Source organism: Trichoplusia ni, chromosome 10, assembly GCF_003590095.1.
Source record: "Trichoplusia ni isolate ovarian cell line Hi5 chromosome 10, tn1, whole genome shotgun sequence".
In the NCBI taxonomy this organism is placed as follows: Eukaryota; Metazoa; Arthropoda; class Insecta; order Lepidoptera; family Noctuidae; genus Trichoplusia; species Trichoplusia ni.
Window position 1 is genome coordinate 10724388 of NC_039487.1, and position 24950 is coordinate 10749337.

The 24950-nt window shown below is 36.0% G+C and overlaps 2 protein-coding genes across 2 annotated transcripts in view; one reads left to right on the plus strand and one right to left on the minus strand.

The window, feature by feature from the left end:
- Positions 1-102: 102 nt before the first annotated feature.
- Positions 103-1309, plus strand: LOC113498090 (transmembrane protein 223). The gene is made up of 2 exons (XM_026878005.1): positions 103-607; positions 686-1309. Exons 1-2 carry the CDS (start codon positions 223-225, stop codon positions 976-978), a joined length of 678 nt encoding a protein of 225 aa, XP_026733806.1. The 5' UTR covers positions 103-222; the 3' UTR covers positions 979-1309.
- A 655-nt stretch (positions 1310-1964) lies between these two features.
- Positions 1965-24950, minus strand: part of LOC113498089 — an 87053-nt gene continuing 64067 nt past the window's right edge. Inside the window, exons 7-12 of the mRNA XM_026878004.1 lie at positions 10771-10933; positions 8994-9124; positions 6703-6903; positions 6140-6229; positions 5445-5539; positions 1965-5138 (exon numbers count right to left, since the gene is read on the minus strand). Of these exons, the coding sequence (XP_026733805.1) occupies positions 5042-5138; positions 5445-5539; positions 6140-6229; positions 6703-6903; positions 8994-9124; positions 10771-10933 (777 nt within the window). The 3' untranslated portion in view covers positions 1965-5041. The remainder of the gene's footprint in view (positions 5139-5444; positions 5540-6139; positions 6230-6702; positions 6904-8993; positions 9125-10770; positions 10934-24950) is intronic.

Sequence of the window (24950 nt, forward strand, 5' to 3'; positions counted from 1 at the left end):
ATTACAAATATTCATGTAGGCTCTGTACAGTTTGTACTTCTGTAGTTAATCTTTTATCTGTGGGGTAATTTTGCTTTTATAGTCTGCACCGAGGTGCACTGGGAAGAGGAAATTAAATTGTCAAAATGATAGTTCATCTTGTGTCAGTTCAGTTTGTAAAAGTAAGGTTATTAAGCTGAATGTAGACATTCAGTTATCTTTTATTATTGAAATTGGAATAAAATGTTCTTATTACCATTTGCTGCCACCGTGCTCAAGAGAGCAGCAGGTCAGCGGTTCCCTTTTAAATATGTTTCTGACAAAATTAATATAAAAAAAATGTCATCCACATCCATACCGACCAAAACAATTCATGATGTAAATACAAATGTAATAAAAGATGTAATTTTATTTAAATACGAAAATCCGAAGTTCTACATGTATATGAACATATTTGCAGTAGTTCAGTATATGTTTTGGACATATTTAGGAGTGTTTTCGTTTTCCACTCTAAGGGATGCGCCTGTCGATAAATCTACAATAACAGATGAAACTCCTTGGTTTAGAAGGATAAATCTTGGAGAGAACAAGTACAGAAATACTCTAGGGATTATATCTGTAGTAATAGGTAAGTACTCACTTTGTGAGACAGAAGAATATGCAGCTGGTTGGATATATTAAACTAATACTCAAATTACCATTTTAGGTGGCAGTTCCCTTGCAGTGATATGGATGTACACTCTCCGTTCTGTACGTTATTTGATCCTCAACAAAGGTGGAAAGAAATTAACATTTGTAACATACACACCATTTGGTAAGAACAGAATAATGACTGTTCCTATGGAGAATGTATGTTGTAAGGAGGCAAGGAACATTGCTAGAGTACAGCTACCTATGAAAATTAAGAATAGGTGGATGCATTACATGTTAGATATGAGAGGAGAGTTCAAAAACCCATTACTGTTTGACTGCACCGCTGGTTTGATGAGGAAATGGTAAAACAGTCAGTTATATGTATATCAACAGGTTTTTTATTTATTGTAAATATAGTTGTAGAGATAAAAGTACTTATTTTTATTTTGCTCTGGATATACCTGACAACATCATTTGAAGGTTATGTTTTAAGAGTTCCATATCGCAATGATAATGGTATGGATCCTATTGTAAGTCTCATTCTCATTTATCATTCTGTAACTGTGTACCTATCATGTTTTATAATGATTTCAAGACTAAAAACAACAAATAGTGAAAGAAAATGCATGTAAGCCTTTCATATTACAAACATGGTTTTTTTCAGTTTTTATATGATGGTACAGAACACTAGACAAAAGAATGAATACATAACACAGATAACACGTGGCTAATTTTCAATTACCATCTCAGGAGTTAGATATTTGCTTAATTTTTATTAAAAAAAAAATTCATTTGTAAAGAACACTTTTCATGTAAATAGAAAATTTCGAGGGGGAAAGCATTTGAATAAATTTCTTTGCTTTATTATTTAAGAGACCATGTAAGTCTCAAATCTTCCTCATTGTTTACACAATGTATTTTCAAGGAATGTTGGAAACACTGTAAACCCACAAAAGATATTGATGCTTCTTTAATTGATGTATAATCTTTGGTCAGTTTTAAACTGAGCTTAGGTCTCTGAAGAGATTTAAAGCAACCTTGAGAAATGCTCGTGTGTTGCTTGTAGTACATGTGTGGTGGAACACAGCAGAAAAGCAGCATGTCTCTTCAACAACAATGTTTAAGGGTAGTTGCAATAGTTGTTGGTCCATAATTGTTGTCTCTCTTCATGTTACTCACTTTTGTGTTTTCTATATAAAAAATCAGTCACTTTATAAGCTACTTGGAGAAGGTGTTTCATGAACCATGAATCAAAGCACAAGTTAAGATTCATCAGAAAAATCTTTATTATTTGTTTAATTATAGTAACGGAAATACGTCGCCTCAACACAAAAATAAAGAAGTACAATCAATAACAAAAAATAAAATCTTTTTTTTTATTTACAATATCCTGATTTCATATTTGAATGGAAAATGCAAATATTGTATACCGTATTTGTGTATTCAATCTTTTGACCAGCCAATATCACTACCAAAGTTTTAAACTTATATTTGCATTTACCATAAATATTAAACAATCATTATTTAAAAATTTAAGTCAATACCATAGACAAGTCATTTTATAATCAACTTAATGAGATATATTAGAGTTAGGGTTGTAAATTACTTGCAACATTTTATTCACATTACAGCATTTTATTAGTAAAACTTTGGAATCAAAATCAAACAACTGGCAATTCTAAAGGTTTAATTGAAATGATAATATTCACATTACCTAGCAAATGTGGATTGCTACCCAACTAAACAATTTTACCAGATGTGTACTGGTTAGGCAATTTTCGTAATTTTTTGCATATTATTATAGGCAGGTATACTATTCATAAAAAAAGTACCAGAGAAAAAAGATGAAACTATTCTGGACAGTGTAATAAGTACATTGCAAGTATATTACAACTGAATTGCTTATCACATCTATTCACCTACTGACAATTTTTGATTAAATCTACAAATGCTTTTACTAGCTTGCTACAACAAGCTACGTAGGATCGATGGAGTCGAAAAAGTCATTTTAAAAATACATACATCTCTGGTCTTCTAACATTAATTACATTTGACCACTTGAATACACAGTTTTTACTATTATTACCATTTATTTTCTTAAATCAGCGAGAAAAATAGTTCTGGCAAGACATCATCGATCCTTGAATTAAAAAATTAAGTACAATATTATTTCTTATTTACATTACAGTCATAAATATTTAATATGCTATAAATAAGTTAATGTTAAGGCCTCGTGGCCTCCGCACGAGCAGCAGTGCCAGCAGTGTGTAGGGTATGAGGCTCGGCTCGCGAATGTTACTGGGCCTAATGACGTCACTTCCACTATACTCTACTTTTAGTTTGGACAGAGTAGTTGTAACAGGCCACTACAGTCAATTGCGTTTGTGTTCCCTTGTACCCGCGTTCTAGGCGCTTGAGAAGTATCTCTATTGCAACCGGCCAATAACGGTATGTAGAGGAGCCATTTTCCCAACGCCATCACAGGTGGCAACCATGCGTTGACACACACTGCATTGCAGTTACACTTATGTTCAATATTCCAACTTTCTCATTGGTGTTTTGTATTGTATTCTACGCTATTAATATTCTATTTCATTACAGATAGGTATAAACTATAGGTATATATATATATATATATAATATATATATTGGATTTTAAACTGTACAGGATTGATAATTGTCAGAAAAATATTAAAATGGAGTATCAGATATCCACGCAGTATATTTAGAAGAATAAAATACCAATTTGTTTAGATTAACAAAGTTTTTCTCGTATTTGAATTTAGTAGTAACGCGCTATGTGGAGGCGCAATGATAATTAATGTTCACGAGCCAATCGAAGGGTTGCCACACTAAATAAGGGTTGTATGATAGTTACAGGCCGCGTTTTGTGGCCGGTGACCAGTGTGCGGCGAACCTTATGGGCAGATAAGAGAAGATTTAAAACAGTGTATACAATACTACATAAATTAAAAATCATATACCATGTAGCCATATGACGCGGTAAAAAAACTACCCGCAAAAAGAGACATTTAATCAATTTGCTGAAGATCTTACCAGATTCGGCAAATAGGGAGATGTGAGTTACTTAACACGAAATTATCAAGAAGGAAAACTGCTGGACAGAGCTTAACTAACTTTTGACAAAACTATTATCGAAATTCGTACGGCTACTTGCTTATACATATTTTGACAGCGACTTTGCTTATGAGTCAAATGATCAATATATTACAATCATAGGATTTTTAATACAATAGTCGAATCAATTTAAATGTAAGTACTGTTATTGCCTTGTTGTAAATGAGAAGCAGTTTTTTACTACAAGAACGACATAGAATACATCGTCGCTTACTCGCCGTTTTTAATATTCTATCCATACGTATTATTAAATTCGAAAAAAATGACTTTCTCGCGAATGTTGACAAACTACACTAAATATGGTTGATTATTAAAAACGGCTTTTAGCACCTATATATTTCAAAACATACGCTTATAGATATCCCAATCACATTTATATGTTCACGTTACCGATAGTATTTTATAAATCAAAATAAATACATTTTACTATATCATGATCATTCTTCAGTCTATCGCTTACAATTAAGTCTCAGTCAACACCAAATTAAACAAAAAAAAAATGACAAGTTTTATCTACTTACTTTGTACAAGATATAAGAAACTTTTTTTTCGGTGGCAACTTTCAGGGAGCTTGTGAAAATGATATGGTATCACTAATATGAAACTGGAAGATTTTTAGATTACATAACGGCCAGTAGTTAATTAGTTTTTTTTTTGTTAACAGCAAACAAATGATTAATAATTAATCAAGCATCTTATTTCACTTTCAAAGACGAAATAGTGCACAAGGTCACAGATAAAAAAAAACTACGTGTCTAATTTCAAAACGTTTGGAAGCTCCCTGTCTTCAAGTCACCTTTGCCAAGCTTACAGCTTAAATGATAGTCCATGTACATTCTCGATAAATAATGTTAACATCGATTAAATGCTTAAACAATTTATTTATTAATGTTCATTTGTAATCGCTCGTAGTTAATCACAACTAAAACATTTACTAAATCGACTACCTCACACTAATATAGGTCTATTGATCGTCGCACTTTTATTTCTTACGTTTTAATGAATTATGATGGATTGAACACGAGGAAAGTTGTTTTTCATCACTCATATTCCCTTTTCTTGCGACGTTCATGATGGATGTCATACACGTTAAGAATTTATGCGGGCGAGTATTGGAGAGTCTTGTTCCAGGGTCGATTAATACGGCAAATTGTTAAATATCTTGTATTACAACATTTGTTATTGTATTCAAGTGACGAGTGACGGTTTTGATCGGTTTGTGGGCACTGTGTGGAGACAGTGGGCGTGGGTGCGTGGAGTGGTACGTTTAGTACCGCGCGCGGCGCCGCCGTCAGTCGGACAGGTACCGGTCGCGGCTGCCCTCGTCCGGGCTGATGCTCTCGATCTCGTCCACTTCCTCAAGGTTCTTCGTGCTGGGGTTGCAGAGCCTGGAATTATTATCATCATTATCATCAGCCTGCTAAAATTTACGACTAGGCAGGTGCCTGACGCTGAAACGTTTGCTAATATTTTATTGCGCTAGGAAGGATGTGTACCTTGGCTTTAAATACAGGGTGTGGAATTTTGTAAATCGCACGAATGCAACTAAAATACATATTATGATAAAAAAAATTAAGGCATTTAGTCGGTTTTTTTTTATATAAACCATTGCTATCTGTCACTTAAACTACTGAAGTGGCTGCAATCCAGGATGTTGTGATCTTTAAATACTGATATCTCTGCTGACGACATACCTGCACTTGCAACAGACGATACATGGTGCAGCCAGCAACAACAGTGGACTGGCCACCAGTAACAAGAGTCCGAAGCCTGCGAAAATTCCGACCACCTGAAAAAAAAAGAATGAGGAACTTATACTCGAATAATAACAACAAAAAGCACAAACGACTTCAAACAAAAAATACTGGTCTAAACTATAAGAAGGGATCAAAACACAGCTGTCGTTAAATAAAAATACGTTAAGTTCTGAGGTAACAACTACCCTCCTTTTTGAAGTCGGTTGAAAACGACTTGACGAACCAACAGTAAATATTATATTACCAAATCAAATATAACATTAAAATAAACCATTATTTTATTTATTTAACATTTGTTTGCATAAAAAGATAAGATTTTATGATTGTCAAGTAGACAAGTACGTAAACAAACTATAGTCTCTTTAATCGACCAATGATTGAGGCAAGATATTAAGGGATTGTCACTTAAGGGAGTGAACAGTTATCCTCTGCGAAATCCTCTTCATTTCATCTTCATCTTCATACAAGAAAATTGGAAAAGGCCAAGCAGTGAGATAATTATAAGTGTACAATTATACAGCCGTATACGTGACACTTGTCTAAGTGACGTTTCAAAATGTCTATTTCTTTGGCCTGACAAGAACAGAATGAACTAAGGGCAACATTTTGCTGTGCGTCGTTCGGAGCCTTACCTGTGCGCGATGCCATAGTACTGATGCACGTGAATGTCCCAATTTGTTTTTGCAAGGTCCTTTGTCGTAATGACGTAACAGAAAATCATCCTGGAATCAAGAAATATTATATTATTATCAAATGCGAGGTATTTTACCAATGGTGAATTAAAATGAACTGAAACTGTGAAAAATATTTATGCACTTTGCGCTTTGTTTGGATAGAGTTGTCCATAGTAAAGCTCAATCATCACCAATTAAATTACTGCCGTGATGTTTTAATTTCTGACTAATCATCTAAAATTAATAATTTTGTCCACAAACATTTTTTTCTTCGCAGCATCACGTCATTTGTAATTTCAGTATTATTCAAAAGTAAATTTGTGCTTTGAATTTTTTATGTCGTGTATTTTTTTTATTATGAGAAGAATCTTTTGTTCTGTGTATTTTGAATCTGTCTATAATATGTATGAATTTGGAAATGAAATAAGTAGTCCAACACTTGTCTAACACTCTTAATTCAAAATAGTACAATAGTGTAACACTAGATGGCGTTAAAAGTTATAGAATATTATCATACTCACATCTAAGGAAGCGAGACAGTACCAGCAGAAGACGTGTTTGCACCGCTTGCACATCATCTGCGCGCAGCCCTCGTCCTTCTCGATGGGCACGCGGCACATGGGGCACAGCTTGATGAGCTCGGAGTCGGGTAGCAGCGGCGCGCCCGCCCCGCCCAGCGAGGACGATGCGGCCGCCGCCTCGCACGTCATGCCGCCGTGCCACTGTACGTAAACATACAGTTATATAATGAAAACTCTAAGCCGGCCCCTCTTTTTTTGTCTAGCCCACTGTGTCCTACTGCTAGGTAAAGGTCTCTCCAAAATGCTTTCACGATTCTCTGACCTAGGTTTCATGGAACTAGCCCACGCAGAAAGCGTGCCCCTTTAGCCAAGTCACATTTCTACAAGTTCTTTGCAACCACAGTCGTGGTCAGTAGGTTTGACAAGACTATCAACGTTTCTAACCTATCTTATAAGAAACCGTAATACAAATTTTACTGGTCTGGTAGCTAGTGGCTTTGACTGCTATACCGCAGGACGAGAGATCGATTCCCATCCAGAACAAATGTTTGCATGATGAGCTCGATCATTTGTTCTGTATCTTACTTTAGTTTATCTATAACATTTGTATTTAAAAAAATATACGTGGTCTAGAAAAATTGCTAAGGTTACCACTAGATGGCGTTGTGTAAAACCATGTGCCATTGGTATATAATCATATTGTATTACAATAGTTAAAGGGCTTTCAAACTTAAGCTTATTCGTAAAACTGTAAACACTTTCAAGTGTAGTCTTGAGCAACTATTTTCGAGTGTCTAGCCGCTTAATTAACGTAAGTAAAATAATCTTTGGTTGAGGGCATTACTGGTTCAACGGTCTTGTCTGTGCATAGGATTTCTTATGCATCGCTAACGACAAAAGAAAAGTCAGATGCTTTGAATTAATGATGTATTCATAGAATAAAGATACATTTAAACTTATAAAAATATCTTCAAGCGTGATAAATTGCTATTTCTGTTTTTTGTTTTACTATACACATCTTGTGTTATTTCTTTTAAATGCTCATATTTAAAAAAGTAATTTTGCTAGTGATATTCATACAAAATGGCGCTTTCTGAACAGCTGATTAAAACAAAAAACGGTCAAGTGTGGGCTGGACCCCCGACACTAAGAAGAGACTTTTTGACAGGATCAAGCGTTGCATAGCTTCTGTTTTTATTGGTGTTATAGGGGAATCAGAAATACATCATCTGTGAAAATTTCAAGCTTTTATAATATTTTTTTTATTTATCCTGAAAATTTTAATTTTTTAGGTCTTTTTTTTATTAGGTCTTCAGTATTTCAATTTTGAGAATCAGAATCCAAAAATGTGAACTATTAGTTAGGCAATAGTTTTATTAAAATTGAATCGTTTGAATTTTTTTCATTCGTTAGAGTTTCTCTAGATATATACTTAAATCAGAATGGTAGCAACCATTGCGCTTTTTCTTCATCTCCTGATGTTAATATATTACTGAGTGACAAATCCTAGTGCTTCACTTGTTACTTTTCTTCTTTTCCCTATTTGACATGAACGTCTTTATGACGAAGCAGTAAAGTTGATTTTCGCACTTCACAAACATGTAGTAGTCCATAAACATAGCGAACCCGTTTCGTTCCACGGTTTAGAACAAAGAGATTTTGCGGGAAAGCGAAACGAACACATTTTTGTTTTCACAATGAATGAACGTTGGAAAGACACGTCACGGCGCATTACTCGAAGTGTGTTTTATGTCGAGACGCCAGTATTTAGGGTTCCGTAGAGAGAGTCAGAAAGAAGCCTTGTTACTAAAGCTCCATTGACTGTTCTGTCCCTCAGTCTGTCACCAGGCTGTAAGTCGTTTCGCATGTGATTTATTTCTGTTGCTGCTATAATAACAGATAATGGAAATTAGGTTAAGCCAATAGGTTGACGGGTGATTATTTGTTTTGTACGGTAACCTAAGTTCCGCAAGAGGCATGAGCATGTGATAACCTTTGGTAAGACCGAAAAGGTAAGAAGGACTCGAAGATCCAAATCATACCAAGGTCTTCTAAAATCCATGTTCGCATTACTACAAGTAAATATCACATGCTAGCAATAGTAAAGGATAACATCGTGAGGAAACCAGTACCAATGAGTATTTTTCAATAGTTTTTCAAAACTGTGCTACCAGTTACACATCAACCTTAAAAAAAGAAGAAGTCGAAAACGAACGTCATTCCCATGGAATTGAAGTTTTCTGTTCTTCTTCACTGTAAATAGCCTTTCAGGGATAGTTTGTATGACGTACCTCTTGGTTACACTGTGAGCAGAAGTCATGCCTGCAGGTGGGGCAGTGCGCGGGGCTGGCCGCCCGGACCTGCACCACTGTGTCGCAGCCGACGCGAGGGCAGAACGCGCGCCCAGAGTCCATCGCCACCTCTGCAAGTAAACAACAGCAATTTCAAATTTTGATTAATTTCGATGATAGTTCCAAGAGAGTAAATTGTTTCCCTGGGACATGACCGAGCTTAAGTGTTAGTTCGTTTCCGTTGCATGTCCTATTGCGGGATTGCCAACATTTAAAAAAAAACTACAGCTATACAATACGGAGGGTCTATGGATGGTGAAGTAAAGCTTAACTTAACTGCATTTGTCAAAATCGACTCGCACATCCTTATGCTTTAATCTTTATCTTTCACTTGGAACTGTAATTTACCAGAGTAGAAATGAAAACAAGACTGAAAAGAAGAGAGACAGGGATAGAAGCCTACGGGGCTTGGAACCTCCCACTTAGCCCCCCACTCCTAAGCTACAACAACAGTTAGCCAATTAACATTAAGAGACGTGCCACTTTGATAGCTCACTCACTCATTTAAACTCAGCACATTTGAACCTTGGGGAAAATATCCTCTCAATATATTGTCTCGCGAGTTCTCTCAATCCAAGGGATATCGTGTAACCAGGTAACTGGGTTGAGGAGGTCAGATACGCAGTCGCTCCTTGTAAAACACTGATACTAAGCTGAATCCGGTTAGAAGCCAGGATGATGATGTTATATCTCTCGAGCATAGATCCGCATATGTTAGCATGAACCTAGGGCCTGAGACCTTAGCGGCCATGTAACCTCTTATCAAACATACAGGAAACGGAAGCATTGAAAGGTCGCGTATATTACCCTCGTTACTTCCGAACCTTGTTCAATTTTTAATTCGTGAGTTTCGTAAATTCTATATGGCCTTAATTAAATTAGGATTTTATAAGTAAATGTTTATATTATGGTTCTAAACTACTAATTTCCTTTTCATATGTAATGTCAATCAGAAGGCAGTGGACATTTAAATTATAGAATCAGCATTCAGCGGTGAGGGTTGACCTATTAGGTGTTAACAATGATAATTATCTTCAATATCGTATCTTTATCGTAAACCTTATTAATATCAGCTGCTTTGTACTCAGATTCACGGCACATGATTAAATCGATTAAAACGTTAAACGTTGGGCATTCTGGCCCCCACATTGAGATGTAAACATTCATAGTAGGAATATTATATTTTACTATAACACCATCCACAGTATAGCATAGAGATATAGGAGGTACGTAAGAGGTTTTATTAATATAATATGGATGAAATATATTTTTGTAACCTTTTTCCGATAATCTCGGTATCACGTATGGGTTTAAAATTACCATTGACGTAATAGGCAAAGACAATATACAAACAAAGCGGTAGAATGTTTCCAAGAATCATGAAGAATCAATATGAGACATAAGTAAGTTGCCTGTACTAGACGATTTTATACCAGAACGGTTGGCATCGTGAAAGCTAGACTGGTACCATACCAGCATACAGGCACCTTGACTCCACCACGACAACAGCCTATTGAAAGGGCTGAACGTAATCATACACAATATTATATTTATTTACAATTTATGTACACAAAGACACCCAGTCTCAGAACAAGCACTCGTGGATCACACAAATGCTTGTCCTACGCGGGGACTGAACCCGCGCCACGATGTGTACTTTAGGTTTGGCGTGGTGACCTCAAACTCTCGGTTATCTCTGAAGTGGTAGTATACTGACCGTGATTGAGTCTGAATTTGAGGTGTTTCTCCATGACAGCCGCGTCCACCAGCCCGGATATCTCCTCAAGGTTGAGCGCGGCGCCGACCCGGCAGCGCGCGTCCGGGCAGGACACCTCGTACGCGCCGTTGCAGACTTCGAACTCCACGTAAGCCTTCATACACTGAAACAATGAACAACTAATGTTTAATAACAAAGCATTTTGACATTTCGAAAGGACTACGAAAGTTCCCAGCAAAATTTGAAAAAGTCACTTTTGTATTGTGCCTGCGTTGTGATCGAACCTAAATCTCATGCTTTAAGAATCCATGCATAGGACCGCAAGATCACCACGACTTACATTATTTGTATTGTCCCTGAAAAACTATTGGATATTGGATTATTTTCAGTAAACAAATTGGCGCTAATTTATAACGTTATCATATTTTTTCTGTTTCAAGTCTACCAATTGACTTTGAAATACGAATAATAAAGTAATTAAGGTCCAAAAATGTATAAGTAAGGAGGTAAAAATAAATGTAATTGCCAAAAAAAAAAACAGCTACGAAAGGTCAAAGTTACTTAAAATACTGGAACTAAATATACTTCAAACGTGTTTTAAGTGAAGCTAATGAACGTACAATTGTTTATTTTTTCGCAATCTTTTGATGTGGAAATATTAATATTTTTACTTTTACTGGATATAACAGTATACATGTACATAGAAAGTCGGTGGATTTTAATAAGCCTTTTCCAAACTATGTTGGGGTCGGTTTCTAGTCTATCCGACCTCCTCAACCTAGTCTAGCATAGGTGTGCAAACACGATACCCCTTAGTAAGACTGGTTGTAAGACTTTCTAGCTTCTAACTACCCGTTACTACTACTAACTATTCAAGTACTTTTCAAATATCATAAGGGTGAAAGTTCCGACAAGGTTTATAGTCTTAACCTAAGCATAAAGAGAAACTTGGCACAATCATTTTATAGAAAACAGTCCTTTGTTGTAAACCACTGTCAGCTAAGTAACCTTAGAAAGTGGAAAGCCGGCTTGCCTAGATATGCTTTGTGAACAAATGACAGTAGATCTGTGCCTGTACTACTTTTCCAGGAAGGACTGATGTGTAATCGAGATGGCAACAGAACTAAGAAGTCAGTCTTTTAAAAAATGAAGAACTTTAAGAACTCAGAGGTTGAATGCTGTTGTTGTAAGTAACCCTTATACCACCATCGGAAGCTCTTTTGAGGTTTTGGTACCGAAAAAGTAAAAACGGAACCCTATACTAAGGCTCCTGTTGTCTGTCCATACGTCTATCACCAGGATGTATCTCATGAACCGTGATGGATAAAAAGATGCATAAATATTATAGCCGCTGGTGCCGTAAATATGCTGGTATGAGTTTGCAAACTTGTTTTCTAGTACCTATTTGTACCAATTCCAATTTATTTTCTTTTCCAGCTTTTCTGCGCTGTAGCAGGAAGAAAGGTATCTTATCTCTCTCTGTACAAATTTGTTTTAAACGTAAGTTGCTTCCATTACAGTCCCAACACCTATTTCATTAAAGTACATTATAAATATAGTCAAAGGTAGCCTCAATTAAAATAAGTCAGATAGCGAGGCGCGGTACACACGGTAGATAATTTTAATTAATTGTGCCAAAAGCTTATTTCCGCGAGTCGCGTGCTTTGCGGTCGTGTAGTGTATTGCGATGCTAAAGACACATACACACGCGACGGTGTCCAAGCGATAAAAGTAAACATGTCTTTAGAATACTCGTAATTTGGGAAACAGACTAACAATCATTGATAACCTTCAAATAGATTTCGCATAGATGGCAACAAAAAATATGAATTTGCCCTCATATGACACAAAACCTCCTTGTTTGTTTGTTGTCCTTGTTTTATCTAGCCGTTTATTGGCATAGTTTTATTTAACGTTTAACTACAAATTATAGTTAAAACAATGTTAATATCTTATATGTTTAATACCTATAGGTTAAGTTTGTTCATACGAATGCAGTGATCTCCTGTAACTGAGTGAGCACAATTCAAATGTACACTTTTATTTGTGTCTGTTTATGTGTCTTTGTGTATTCTTTTTGGAGATTCAATAATAATAAATTAATAAATAACAGTTGTTATATTATACGTTACAAAGACATTGACGAGACTAGTCCTGGCAACATTTAGTAAGCAATCAGTCCCAATGGGATGATTTAATGTGCAAGTCAATATTGACACGTTAATACGAATGATTATAATTATGTTCTGTAAATACAGTTAAGTGTAGAGTACAGCGTGCATTCGTAAACGTGACAAACTCATTGTCTGAGGGCACGCGATCTGAGGCTTCCACGTGTAAAGGATTTGCATCGTCTGGATAACGGAGTTCGTAAACCCATTTACTGGTTACCGGGACCCTAAATGAATAAAAACCACTTCTTTTTTTTTCTGGATGGGAAATATTCAAATAACCTTGATATGGTTGGGTTCGGAAGTTTCTGACTTTTACTTCAAGTGCTTCGCGACCTGTGTAACTTCTTGCAATGGAAACTTTGCTCAAATTGTAAGACCATTAATGTCAGTGTCAGATGTTATTATGGTATTTGCAATTGAATACAAATGATACAATGGAAAATTGCATTTCATGTGCGTTTCGCAGCGCTTTCTGCCTATTTATTTGTATGTAGAGATTATTAAGCTAGTCGGCATTCAGGATCGACGGCTAAACGAGTTTGTGTCGTGTTGCGTTGAGAGAGAGGAATAGAAAAAAACAGGTTATTCAAATGTCTACTGACAAGTCATTCTTTACAAAAAAGAATAAACAGTTGAAAATCAGGTAACATGATGAAAGAGATTTCTTAATCTCAACTAATGTTTGTGAACGTTCGTCACGAGTTAGAAGTTTACACAACTACGGTTTCAGAGACAGTTGTAAAATTATGAATAGCTGCAGTAAAAACAATGTAAACTGTAATTTATTACAAAAATAACGAGATGAATGATTGTTACACGTGAGAATGACGTATCTATCGTGGAAAATGTAGCTGGATATTCATGATGTTTATTTTGTGGTCGTTTTAGTTTTTAACTAGGAAATTCGCTAAAGTTACTGATACGAATAAATACCTAGTTCGTTGATTTCATTGCGGTTCTAGCGTAGGACAAGTACCAATCTGACTTATTCAAAGTTTTATAAGCAAAATGTAAATAAGACGCCACTGACAAGCGGCTAAGGAAATCTTCGTGAAGATACCTGGATTCTACGTATTATCCAAAATTGACACCCCGAAGAAAAATAGAATGGTGATCAATAGTTTAAACCTTCTCTTTATGGGGAGAGGTCTGCGTCTAGTAATGGACCATCTATACACTGGTGTCATTACCCATTACAAGACGTGGAACATGAGCTTACTTATCTAGAATGGGCTAGAAGGAATCCCTAAATAATGAAGACATAGTGCACTTGACAGATAAGTACACTGAAACGAAACAAAGATAATATACGAATGTAAGGAAATACGAGATTCCGGACGTGCATTATCTGTGTGTGCACTTGCTATCAGCTGATAATTTAACAATTACTATGACGTCACTCAGTTGCCTTTCGAGATATCGATTTATATCTGGCTGGTGCGCATTTGTACTTAGTTAACTACTTTCTTACTTTAGATAATTAATTTATGTTCCTTCCTTTCTCCCATCTACTTGAGCCCGATATGGTTAATGTTTTAGCGATCCGTACCTAAATGGTATCAATTCAATTATTGATAAAGTTATAAAGATGGGTGTCCATTTAATTTTTTAAACTTGTTTCTCTTTAGGCTATTTGCTGTCGTAAAAGGGTTGCCCTTTCATATTTCTTTCTTTCCTTTTCAATTCCATTTCATAAACTTTCGTAAAAACGAAATTAGGTACATAAAAACTGAGTTAAATGATTTAAGAGGCCCTCCTCTACTTGAGGTATCACATCTCAGTCTCCGGCAACTTTAGTTGATAACGAATCGTGCTTATGTACGACGAAGACGAACCTCTGTGAATCTGTAAGGCGGTTGTCGATTGAAAACTAACATCATCAGGAATCGATCATTAGCAGAAGGCAATTTGTATTATTACTAGCTGACCCAGCAAACGTTGTTTTGCCTAATAAATGATTTCTAGTTGTATTTATTTTTAATGCCACATTGTAAAAAAATAAAAACAAAAAAATCGTCCAAAAAATTTTTTTTTTTTAATTTGAGCAACCCTTAACATTTAGGGTATGAAAAATAGATGTTAGTCGATTCTCAGACCTACTGAATACGCATATAAAATTTGGTAAAAATCGGTTAAGCCGTTTCGGAGGACTACGGTATCGTGACACGGGAATTTTATATATTAGAAGAAGATAGAAGAAGACCCTCGATAATGTTACATGCCATTAACTTCAAATGTATGAAAATGATATTCCTTACCGATTGGAGACGTGACTTTGACTTGACAATTCAATACATTTGAATGTATCTGTCAGTGATAACGAATTTTCAACTTTATAACAAATTCTTTAAAGTTTAAATCACATTAAGTGCTTAACGAGTGAGTACTTATGTTATGTTATTCATGTTGTTCTTGAAGTAAACAAACAACGTGTGTACAAACATGTTATTTATGTAGTTATTATATAGTTTTACTCGTACGATTTGTTGTAAACAAAACAAGTATGAGACGTAATGAGAAATATTCTTGAATTGTAAATTACCATGTTTGGATGGAAAATGGAAATTTTTTGTCCACCATAAGCTGTGGCACGATGCAATGGACAAATTTGAATTCTTAGTCATTGACTTCTGTAGCTTAGTTGATAAAAGGACTGGTGCGTTTGAGCAAAGAGTCACACATTTGATTCCGGTCTGAGTTTTATTATTTTCCAAATCAATTAAGAGCTCGTGGTTAAACAACACCTGTACAAGTTTATGGCTTGTAGGTTAAGCTACGCTTGATACGGTCAATCGTACGGTGTCAATCAATGTCATGAAGAGATACTGTCTGTTCTGGAAAGCATGTTAAATTATTATAGGGAAAACGCCACGCCGATAATGATGAATTAAGATAACATCTCCATAGCCTCAACTTAAAATAGGAAAAGTTAACCAAGTACACCCAAAAATATGTTTTGAAGTCTGTAAAGTAATATTGATTAAATAAAAATGAATTCGATGAAAATGACGTCATAAAGACAATGTCAATGTGAAAGGATACTTGTTTTAACGATAAAGGTGATTGACCTACAATTAAAGCTCATATATGGGTAAATGAACCTTAAAATACCTTTATAAGGTTCTCGTTGTGAATATTACAAAATATAATTAGGGCGTGTGTTTCCTGTACTTTAACATTAAGAAAGGTGTTTCAACCTTTTCACACCACAGTATATGCGCTAGCGCATTAGGACGCCCTCTAGTCCAATAGAGCGATGACCTAAAAAAGGTAGGCTTGGACTGGGTGGTATGAAGCAACTTTAGGGAGGAACTATGTCCAACACTGGACCGCTATTACTAGCAGGAGTGATTGCTATGTTTCTCCGCTTCACAATGATCTAGAATATTATTCTAAGAATGATAAATGATCGATAATAATATCATTTACAGACAAGGTGTCGGTATCAAGTAAAGATACGTGCGTCAAGTAACGGCATGTGAATGGAACCATAAAATACAATCACGATGTTACAATATAAAGAGCGCACGAACCGAAACAAGACCTTGATAGTAAAAAGTGAGAGACAAGGTCACGACGAACTTACAAAATGCAGACCCCAACAGCAGATGGGAAATAACTTAAAGTATTAATTAAATATGTACATTTTTATTTGTTTATTCCATTCATATAAACATTAATCTCTACAACAAAGATGGCATTGTAAGGGCAAAAGAATACCAAGTTCAATAAACGCAGTTATCCTTTTGAACTCGTTCTCATCAGAGTCACCTTTTAAGCAAAAAGGCACGTAGCAAAAGGTCCTTTTGAATCCTTTCTGGCTTTTGTAGTACCAGGCTGGCATGGGCGCGTAGGAGCCGCGTCGTGACTTACTCGCCGACCGTTCGTAAGTATAGATAGGTACATTGAGCTCTACATAAGGCTAAATAAAATGCATGACGTAATTTTCAATGCTGTGTGCGGCACGCGGACGTGACCGGTTGTGCAAGTGTGCAGCGAGCCGGCTGCACTGCAGAAACCAGCGCTCGTTTATGAGCTCCTGGTACCGCCGAATGCGAAAAGCAGGGGCGTTTGAGAACATTATTAAACGTGATTTCATAAACACCGAACGACAACATTGCTTATTGCGTATTTATGAAATGCAAATTAAACTTTCTTAAAATAATTTTATGTTTTATAAAAGTGAATAATTGGATTTTGCTAAGTGTCGTTTGTTTGCATACGCCATAAAATCCATTTAAAAATACATATATCTCCCCAGCCTTATACGTATACGTCCTCTGGGCACAGGAGTGGTTTCGTACAGGGATTTGAGCGTTAATCACCACACTAGCTCACTGCGGGTTCGCAATTTCCGATTCCAATATTTGAATCAAGGTTTCCCCACGATGTTTCCTTTCCCGTTTGTAAGTGGTGTCTTAGATTAAATAAGAAAGCACATATAACTTTGAAAGTCACTTTGGTACTTTGCCTATGTTGGGATCAAACCTCGTGCATACATATTCATGCACAGAACCGCAAGACAACCAATTTAAAATATATAAAAATCTAAACTAATATATAAAGCTGAAGAGTTTGTTTGTTTAATCTCAAGAACTACTGGTCCAAATTGAAAAATTCCATTCATCGATGGAGGCTTTAGGCTATAAAACAGCGCGCTGCGACTAATAGGAGCGAAGATACAAAGGAAAATGTGAAAAAAATAGGGCAGGTATAAATCATAACTTATATCTTCTACCCACGGGGACGAAGTCGCGGGCAACAGTTAGTAATAAATAAATAATAAAGAAACACCATACAATATCAACTGCTTCCATCTAGTAGTTACCTGGTCTATACTGATAACAGGCATCCTGAGAGCTATTTGCTGTTGACGTCAATGTTGTGTCAAACGTAACGAGATAATTGTATCGGATTAAATTAGAAAATAAGTGTTACTTGAATGGAACTCTTAGATTGCATCTAGTGTTCAATAATAAACGTTTATTATGTTGATCTTAAAAAATAGGTAAAAGAAAAGCATAGCATAAGTCGTTTAAAAAGTGGAAATTTTAAAGTTGTTGTTACTCCTCCCAAACGAATAAAAAACGAAAAAACGAAATCATATTATAAAGGAATAGCCGACTGTCTGCCCGTCCGTCAGTTGATCAGAATGTTCACATTATTATGTATTTCTCTTGTCTCTTTACCGAAAATAATATTAAGAAATTGAGGTTAAGCATTGCTACGGTCAGAGTTTGATGAATTACCTATTTTAATGTGCTTCTTATTATTTAGCCTGTTTGTACAGAAACCTGTCATTATCTACTCTTTTTCTAAGACTAATCATAATATTCACACTCATTGTCTAAAATGAAAACAACCTAAGTTTTGTCTAATAATTAAATTCTTCATTTAAGACTTAACTCACAATTCCTCCCTGTATACAGTTACAAATACTAATACATTTTAAAGGAGTCTGAATATAGAACGGTGAAACAATAAATAGAGGGTTGGTAGGGGGCGGAACTTGCGAATGCTTTCTAAAAATAAAACAAGGATTTATTGCAACAATAGCTAGGTCTGTAACTCCGCCTCCGTCGAGTTTCGTAGCGAGAAGGCACACAATACATTCAGCTCGTATCTAATTTATACGTACTGGGACTTACAAGTTAAAGTTTTTATTTTTAGTAAACTAAAAAAGACTATTTACAAACTTTGACTTCCCTTTCTTTAATGAAGACTCCTGCGCTAGAAAATTTTATCCATCGCTTGCAGGGGTTTTCACAAATATACAACTGACATTAATCCTACATTCTCAACCAGCATTTGTGGATCACACAATACTCACATGCTTGTCCTACAAGGGGCTCAAACCTGCGACATGTCGTGCACAGTCGGTTTAGTGTGGTGGTACCATTCAGCAATCCGTGTTATATAAATGAATCATTAAGTGCAGCTGCAGTCCTAAAGAGTCCTTACAGAAAATAACGGGCAAGAAACTTCGAATGTTATTATGCTGCCAATAATGAATTCAGTAACGTATTACTGTTTGTAATGTATTATACATTACAAACATTGAATGCAACACGCCACAACCAGGGGGCCGCTACCATCGCTTAAAGTAAGACAAGTGCAATTGTAAAAGCGAGACAGCAAACTACACGTTGAAGAGCGGCGTCACTCTTCCACAACTGCTATTGTCTGGTTTTAAAAGAAAGGCATTGGTTGACTTGACAAATATAAACCGTACAAAACAAAGATTTACTCGCTTCTGATCCTTAAAACATGTCATCGCTAAGTGCTACATGTGGTTAGTAGCAACGTTCATGCGCTCAAGTTGAATGCAAACAAACGTTGGAGTCTCTTTTTGTATAAAAAAGAAGCCACTTGTAGGATAAAATAAGCAAAGGTTCATTTTCAGAGAACATTCCAAAAATTAAAACTGTTTAGTTTTTTACTACTCATTGGTAAGACTTGTGGCATTTTTTGGGTCAATTGACAAACGGGAACCAAAAACAAAACTGCATCACACACTCCTGAACCTTACTCAAGAAGTCTTGACGACTTGGTCAATGTTATCGTAAACCGTATTCCAACAATCGTATGCGAGAACGATACTTGTGCAAAATGACGTGCAAAAATGACCATTTCTCTTTTTGGGAAAGATAGGATTACAGCTAAGAACGACATTTGTCATTGCGTCTGTTGTGCGTCGCTCATTCAAACAACTGTTGGACTCAACGTCAATGACTTAGTTAGGCAACTTGGTCGTGACCTTACAATTCATTACCCTGACCGCAATGTCCTCCAAATTGAATACATATTTGGTGAAAATTTGCAGGCATTGTGAAACACAGAACAATATAGTCAAATTTTATGGCAAATTGTTGCACAATTTTAATAATTTGTTATACCACGTCCAAGGTGACGTTGAATGATTTGTGACTATAATCTCTATTCACGCAACATTCGAGAACTGAGCGCCGCGTGGAGGACATTTATGAATATAATTGTATCACAAATGTGTATTGCGACATTACTCAAATAGTAGACCAAGAGCAAAACTTAGATATATAATTTATAGAAGCTAAATTAGTACAACAATAGCAAATTTGTGGAATTTCGATTAATATGAAGTCAACTAGTCTATACTCAGCTTGAAATCTTGATATGCTAGTCATTGATAATCATAAAACTACCTTTCTATCGTCGATAAAAACCAGTAACTTGAGAATATTAGACGTCACAAAATATCCTCATCTCCCTCTCCCGCCCGACCAAGAGTCACGCTGAATCTGTGCACTACCTGGCTGGTCTCAGCTTGCCTAACAATTCCTTCACCTTAGTGTAATTCAAAAGGCGATAAGAGAACCACTTCATATAATTATGATGAACGTATTTTTTGCTTATTCATTACTGTAGTAACTATCTTCAGCTTCGGCGTTTAGCTGTTCCGAACGATGCATCTAATAAGATTTGCGTCGCCGCACCCTACGGGCAGTCCTCATTTGCAATTCACAGCGACAAGTTTTGTAATTTGCATCTGCATTAAACGTTTCCTTGTAAAACATATTTCAAAGCAAGCAAGCCTGGAAACTCTGTCAGCGTGGATGTGTGATAAACAACGGAGGTCTCACCTACGTAGTTTTAATGAATATCCTGATGGTTTCAATTTTCAACTTCACGATGATTTTAAAGCAGATAACAGTTGAGTTTATTTAATAACAAGGTGTCCTATTAACTTGTTTGCTTTAAAAACTGCGATCAGCAAAACCATACAAGGTTCATCACGAATGATGCTATCAAAAACTTTGAACTTGATTTCCCAAAAAAGACCCATTGTAATGAGTGTGCAAACACTCTTAATCCATACGTATACAATTAGACTAGATCACGTACTACACTAATAGCTGTATTTTCCACAGCTATAAACATTTTTAAAGCGAGTCCTTCACGCTGTGAAGATACAAGTGCAGTTTATCTCGTATTTCCCGTTTTCCTCAGCGACCGACTTCACAAAGGCTTGGCCATTACGGTACGTTTGCTCTTCTTAACTACAAAACTTACGAGCTAGAAAATGATATATCACCTTAAAGTTGAAAGTCGTTTGCGCGTCATAGGACAACAAGGGTGTTTTTTCCATGCAAAACTAGTCTGGTAACTAGTAATGTCAATCTTATAGCTACTTTACCTTTTGAAAGAAATTAAAATGAAAAATCCTGTTTCAAGACGGGATGAAAAATAAATGGTTTTGTTTTAGAAGGAGTTTTAATTATGACAGCCAGAAGATTAAAATCCTTTACATTGTAAAAGGCTTTTTTTTTAATATCTATCATTATATCTAATCACGTTTAAGAGACATTATGTTTGACTCATCCTCGAACAACTATTAAGTCATTATGACAATACTAACAATTAAATTCTCAAGATAATTCTAAGTGTGTCTCATATTAACGTATTTTGTTTTGTAACAAGAGAACCAAGACAATGTCACACTGCATTAGAATAAGAACCTTAATATACTGTAAAGACATTTCTTTCGACGAGAGACGTGTCTTTGACTTGTCAGTTTAATCTTTTGAAGTAATTCGTCGGTCTTAACCCATGTATTCACCTATAGATCCGAGGGTAGGCATTTTTGACCAACTATCAATTTCACTAAAATCCCGATGAAGTTTACTGAGTTAACGATACCAGACATTTTTTGTAGAGTTCAACGCTCAAATGTATGATATGATATACGAATCCATCCAGCCAAGCGGTATAGATCACCATACTGAATACTAGAGTCAACAGAGCACGGTCTGCCGTGTCCATCCATCCACAAATGCTTCTTATGAGGCTTGTTGCTATGGACTATTGTGTTCTTGCTCTTGTCATCTTATCTTGTGTTTTTTCTCTTTTGTGAGTGTATAAATGACGAGTCTAAAAATTTCAGCGATCCGATTAATATTAATCGTCTAGGGATAGGTCTAGAAATTTTCCTTGCATAAAAATACATTCATGGTGCTAGTGGTGATTGCAATGAATCATCGCTAGCATTTATAAATAAAACACAAATTGCTGAGATTATAGTTTGCTATATATAATTATGTTTACGTTTGTCTGTTCGCCGCTTACCGATGCTGAAAGTGTGGAGTCATCTTTTATCTATAGGTTTAAATAATAAATAGAATGTTAGAACAATACTAAAGCTTGACAATGGTAAAGGCAACATGATATCGAGATTATTGGCTATTTGTCTTTCCCGCATGTGGAAGTTGTATGTTGCCAACATTGAATTTATCCAGAGTCAAAAGCTTTTTTGCCAATACGTGGGATATGATTAATAGGTTCAAAGATCTCGTGACTAAACAAACTAACTATCCTAAAATCGAATTTTGATAAAACGCTTGTCTCATGCGAGGTTCGAACCCGCAAAACGACACGCATAGTGAGTTTGACGTGGTGACCAAAGCCACTCGGCTATCCATGCAGTCAATGCTGGAAGCTGTAGTCTTGCTCCCTAATAGGCAACAGCGTCAAAAGCATATGACAAAGAATTTTTACGAAATTTAGCCGCGAAAAAGTAACTGCCACACAAGTTTTTTTTAACACTGATTGGTCTTTGGAATTTCATTTCTCACAGTATTTGCGAGTCAAGGTTTAACCAGAATACTACGCGTTTGTCCATATAATAAAATTGTATAGGCGTTTAACCTTAACAGAAGTGAAAACATTTTCTAACTTAGCAATATTTAATTGCAGCAATAATAATAACGCTGAAAAATGTATAATTCGTCGCACGGCGTCAAGGATTTATTTTAAATAACCCCTATCCACTCCCTATCAGTCCTATTCAACCCGTTAGTATTTCAAGTATAACTTAACATTAGCTAAGTAAGAGTATTCGTTGTAAAATCATGCCAAAACGTTACATTGCCCTAGCTAACCCATCTGTAAGTAATGTGGTCTATTTGGCTTGCCCGGGATAGTTCGCAGCCAAACGGAACGACTATCAAGGTCACGGCTGATGTTAGACAGGTGTTAAAACCGGCCAAGTGCGAGTCGGACGTGAAGCACTCGGTTCCGTGCATATAAATGTGAAAAACAAATTTGAAAAAAAAATACACTCCTTAAGTGACGTCCTTATAGGGCACTGCGAACCTAGGTAGGTTAAATTCTGTCAAAATAGGAATACATTGGCCCTTCAAATACCAAGTGCAGGTGCAGTATCTCTGCAAAAACGATGTCACACTCGCTGGAGAGTAAAATTTTGAAGAATCTGTACTACACTTATGATGATACAATTGGAGAACGACAAAACTGTATCAATTTTAAAAAGATGGTCGTACACAGCTAAACAAAAATTCGTTTATTCGGTTAATGCTTAAAATAGTATTACAACTATAGAAGTAGGTAAATAAGCTTTAAACTACAATGATGGACAAAATTCAAATTGCACACAAAGTCTCATGGTACAGGTTGGCTTGCGACCAGTCCACGTGTAACTAACGGCTTGGAACAGACAATGTTGTACTTTTATCCCTCTAGAGAAACTTTAACGTATACAAGTTTAAGTTTTATGTTTTTTTAACTATAGAGTTAAATTTGCACTTGGGATCCTTTACAATGCTACTTCAAGAGCAAAAGTCTTTAGTTACACAACTTGCTTGCAAAAAAATTTATTACCTACCTCATTTTTCTTTAAATTGAGAAGTCTGTCCAAGCACCTTTAGAAGACTTTAAAAATTTCATTACAATTTGATCTGACTAACATACAAACGTTCATTTTGACATGTTTGGTATTTGGAGAGATATTCTTTTACACATAGCAGATTGATAAAATACAAATAATTTATAAAAAAAAATATCGATGACCGACCTTAGTTGCTAGTGTGTTCCAAGAAAACGATTGACTGTCTTTCAACTCACTCAAACCTAAATTAATCCAACCAATATAATAAAAAGACTTTAAAGACTTGAAAACGTTTAAATACGACTCCCGCACTAAAGAATATAACCTTTTTTTTCGTTTTACAGGTATTCAACTACCAAACCATTTTCCCCGACAATACTGCGTTATTGTTTTACATTTTGCAAGTAAAACTCGGTACAAAAATGTCCATAGAAGCTAGGCTAGCGATGTAGGACACGTATCAAGAACCCGGTCAGGAGACTGACCTACTTGCGAGATAAAAGATGCAGTACCGTGTCCGACCTGTATCCCCTTTTCACAGGGCTACATCACCTAGATCGAGCTTGTACTGTGCCCCACATACTAAGTAGTGACTCGTGACTATCTGACCCGTAGATAACGTTGGGCGGTATTTTTAAGAGGAAATTCCTGGGTTCTGTTTTTAAGCCTGACGCAAAAAGAGAGGTGTTGTAGGTGTCAGCATTTGTAGCGAGACTTAAACCGATTTGAATGCGTTTCTTTACTTGAAAGAGGGTTTTCTAACGATGGAAATCGGTCATTTGAAAATTATGATGTTTTTTTCTAAGAAGGGTTTGTAATCTGTTAAAGCTGTAGCTCCTAAATGGGTGAACCGATTTGGAAACGGATTTGTTTTGACGGGGCTATTTTACCTCGTAATTGATATTAATTAATTAGAATTTGATTCTTGAGACCTGATCCTATTAAACCAAGTTCCAACAAGTGAACGAATTAGCGCTAGTGTCGGGTCCCATAGTATCAAACGATTGAATGAGAACTCAATTCTGTCGCGAGAAAATAAGCAACAAACTTTTCATATTTATAATCTATACCTATATACAAAGCTGAAGAGTTTGTTTGTTTGAACGCGCTACTCTCAGGATCTAGTGGTTCAAATTAAAAAAATATTTTTGTGTTGACTAGACCATTGATCGAAAGGGGAAGGTTAAAGTCGTAAAGGTTAAAATCGGAAGGTTTTAAGCTATGTACCACCACGCTGCGACTAATAGGAGCGAAGATACAATGCAAAATGTGGAAAAAATAAGGGCAAAAAATAAATCATAACTTATGACTACTTCTAACCACGCGGACGAAGTCGCGGGCATCAG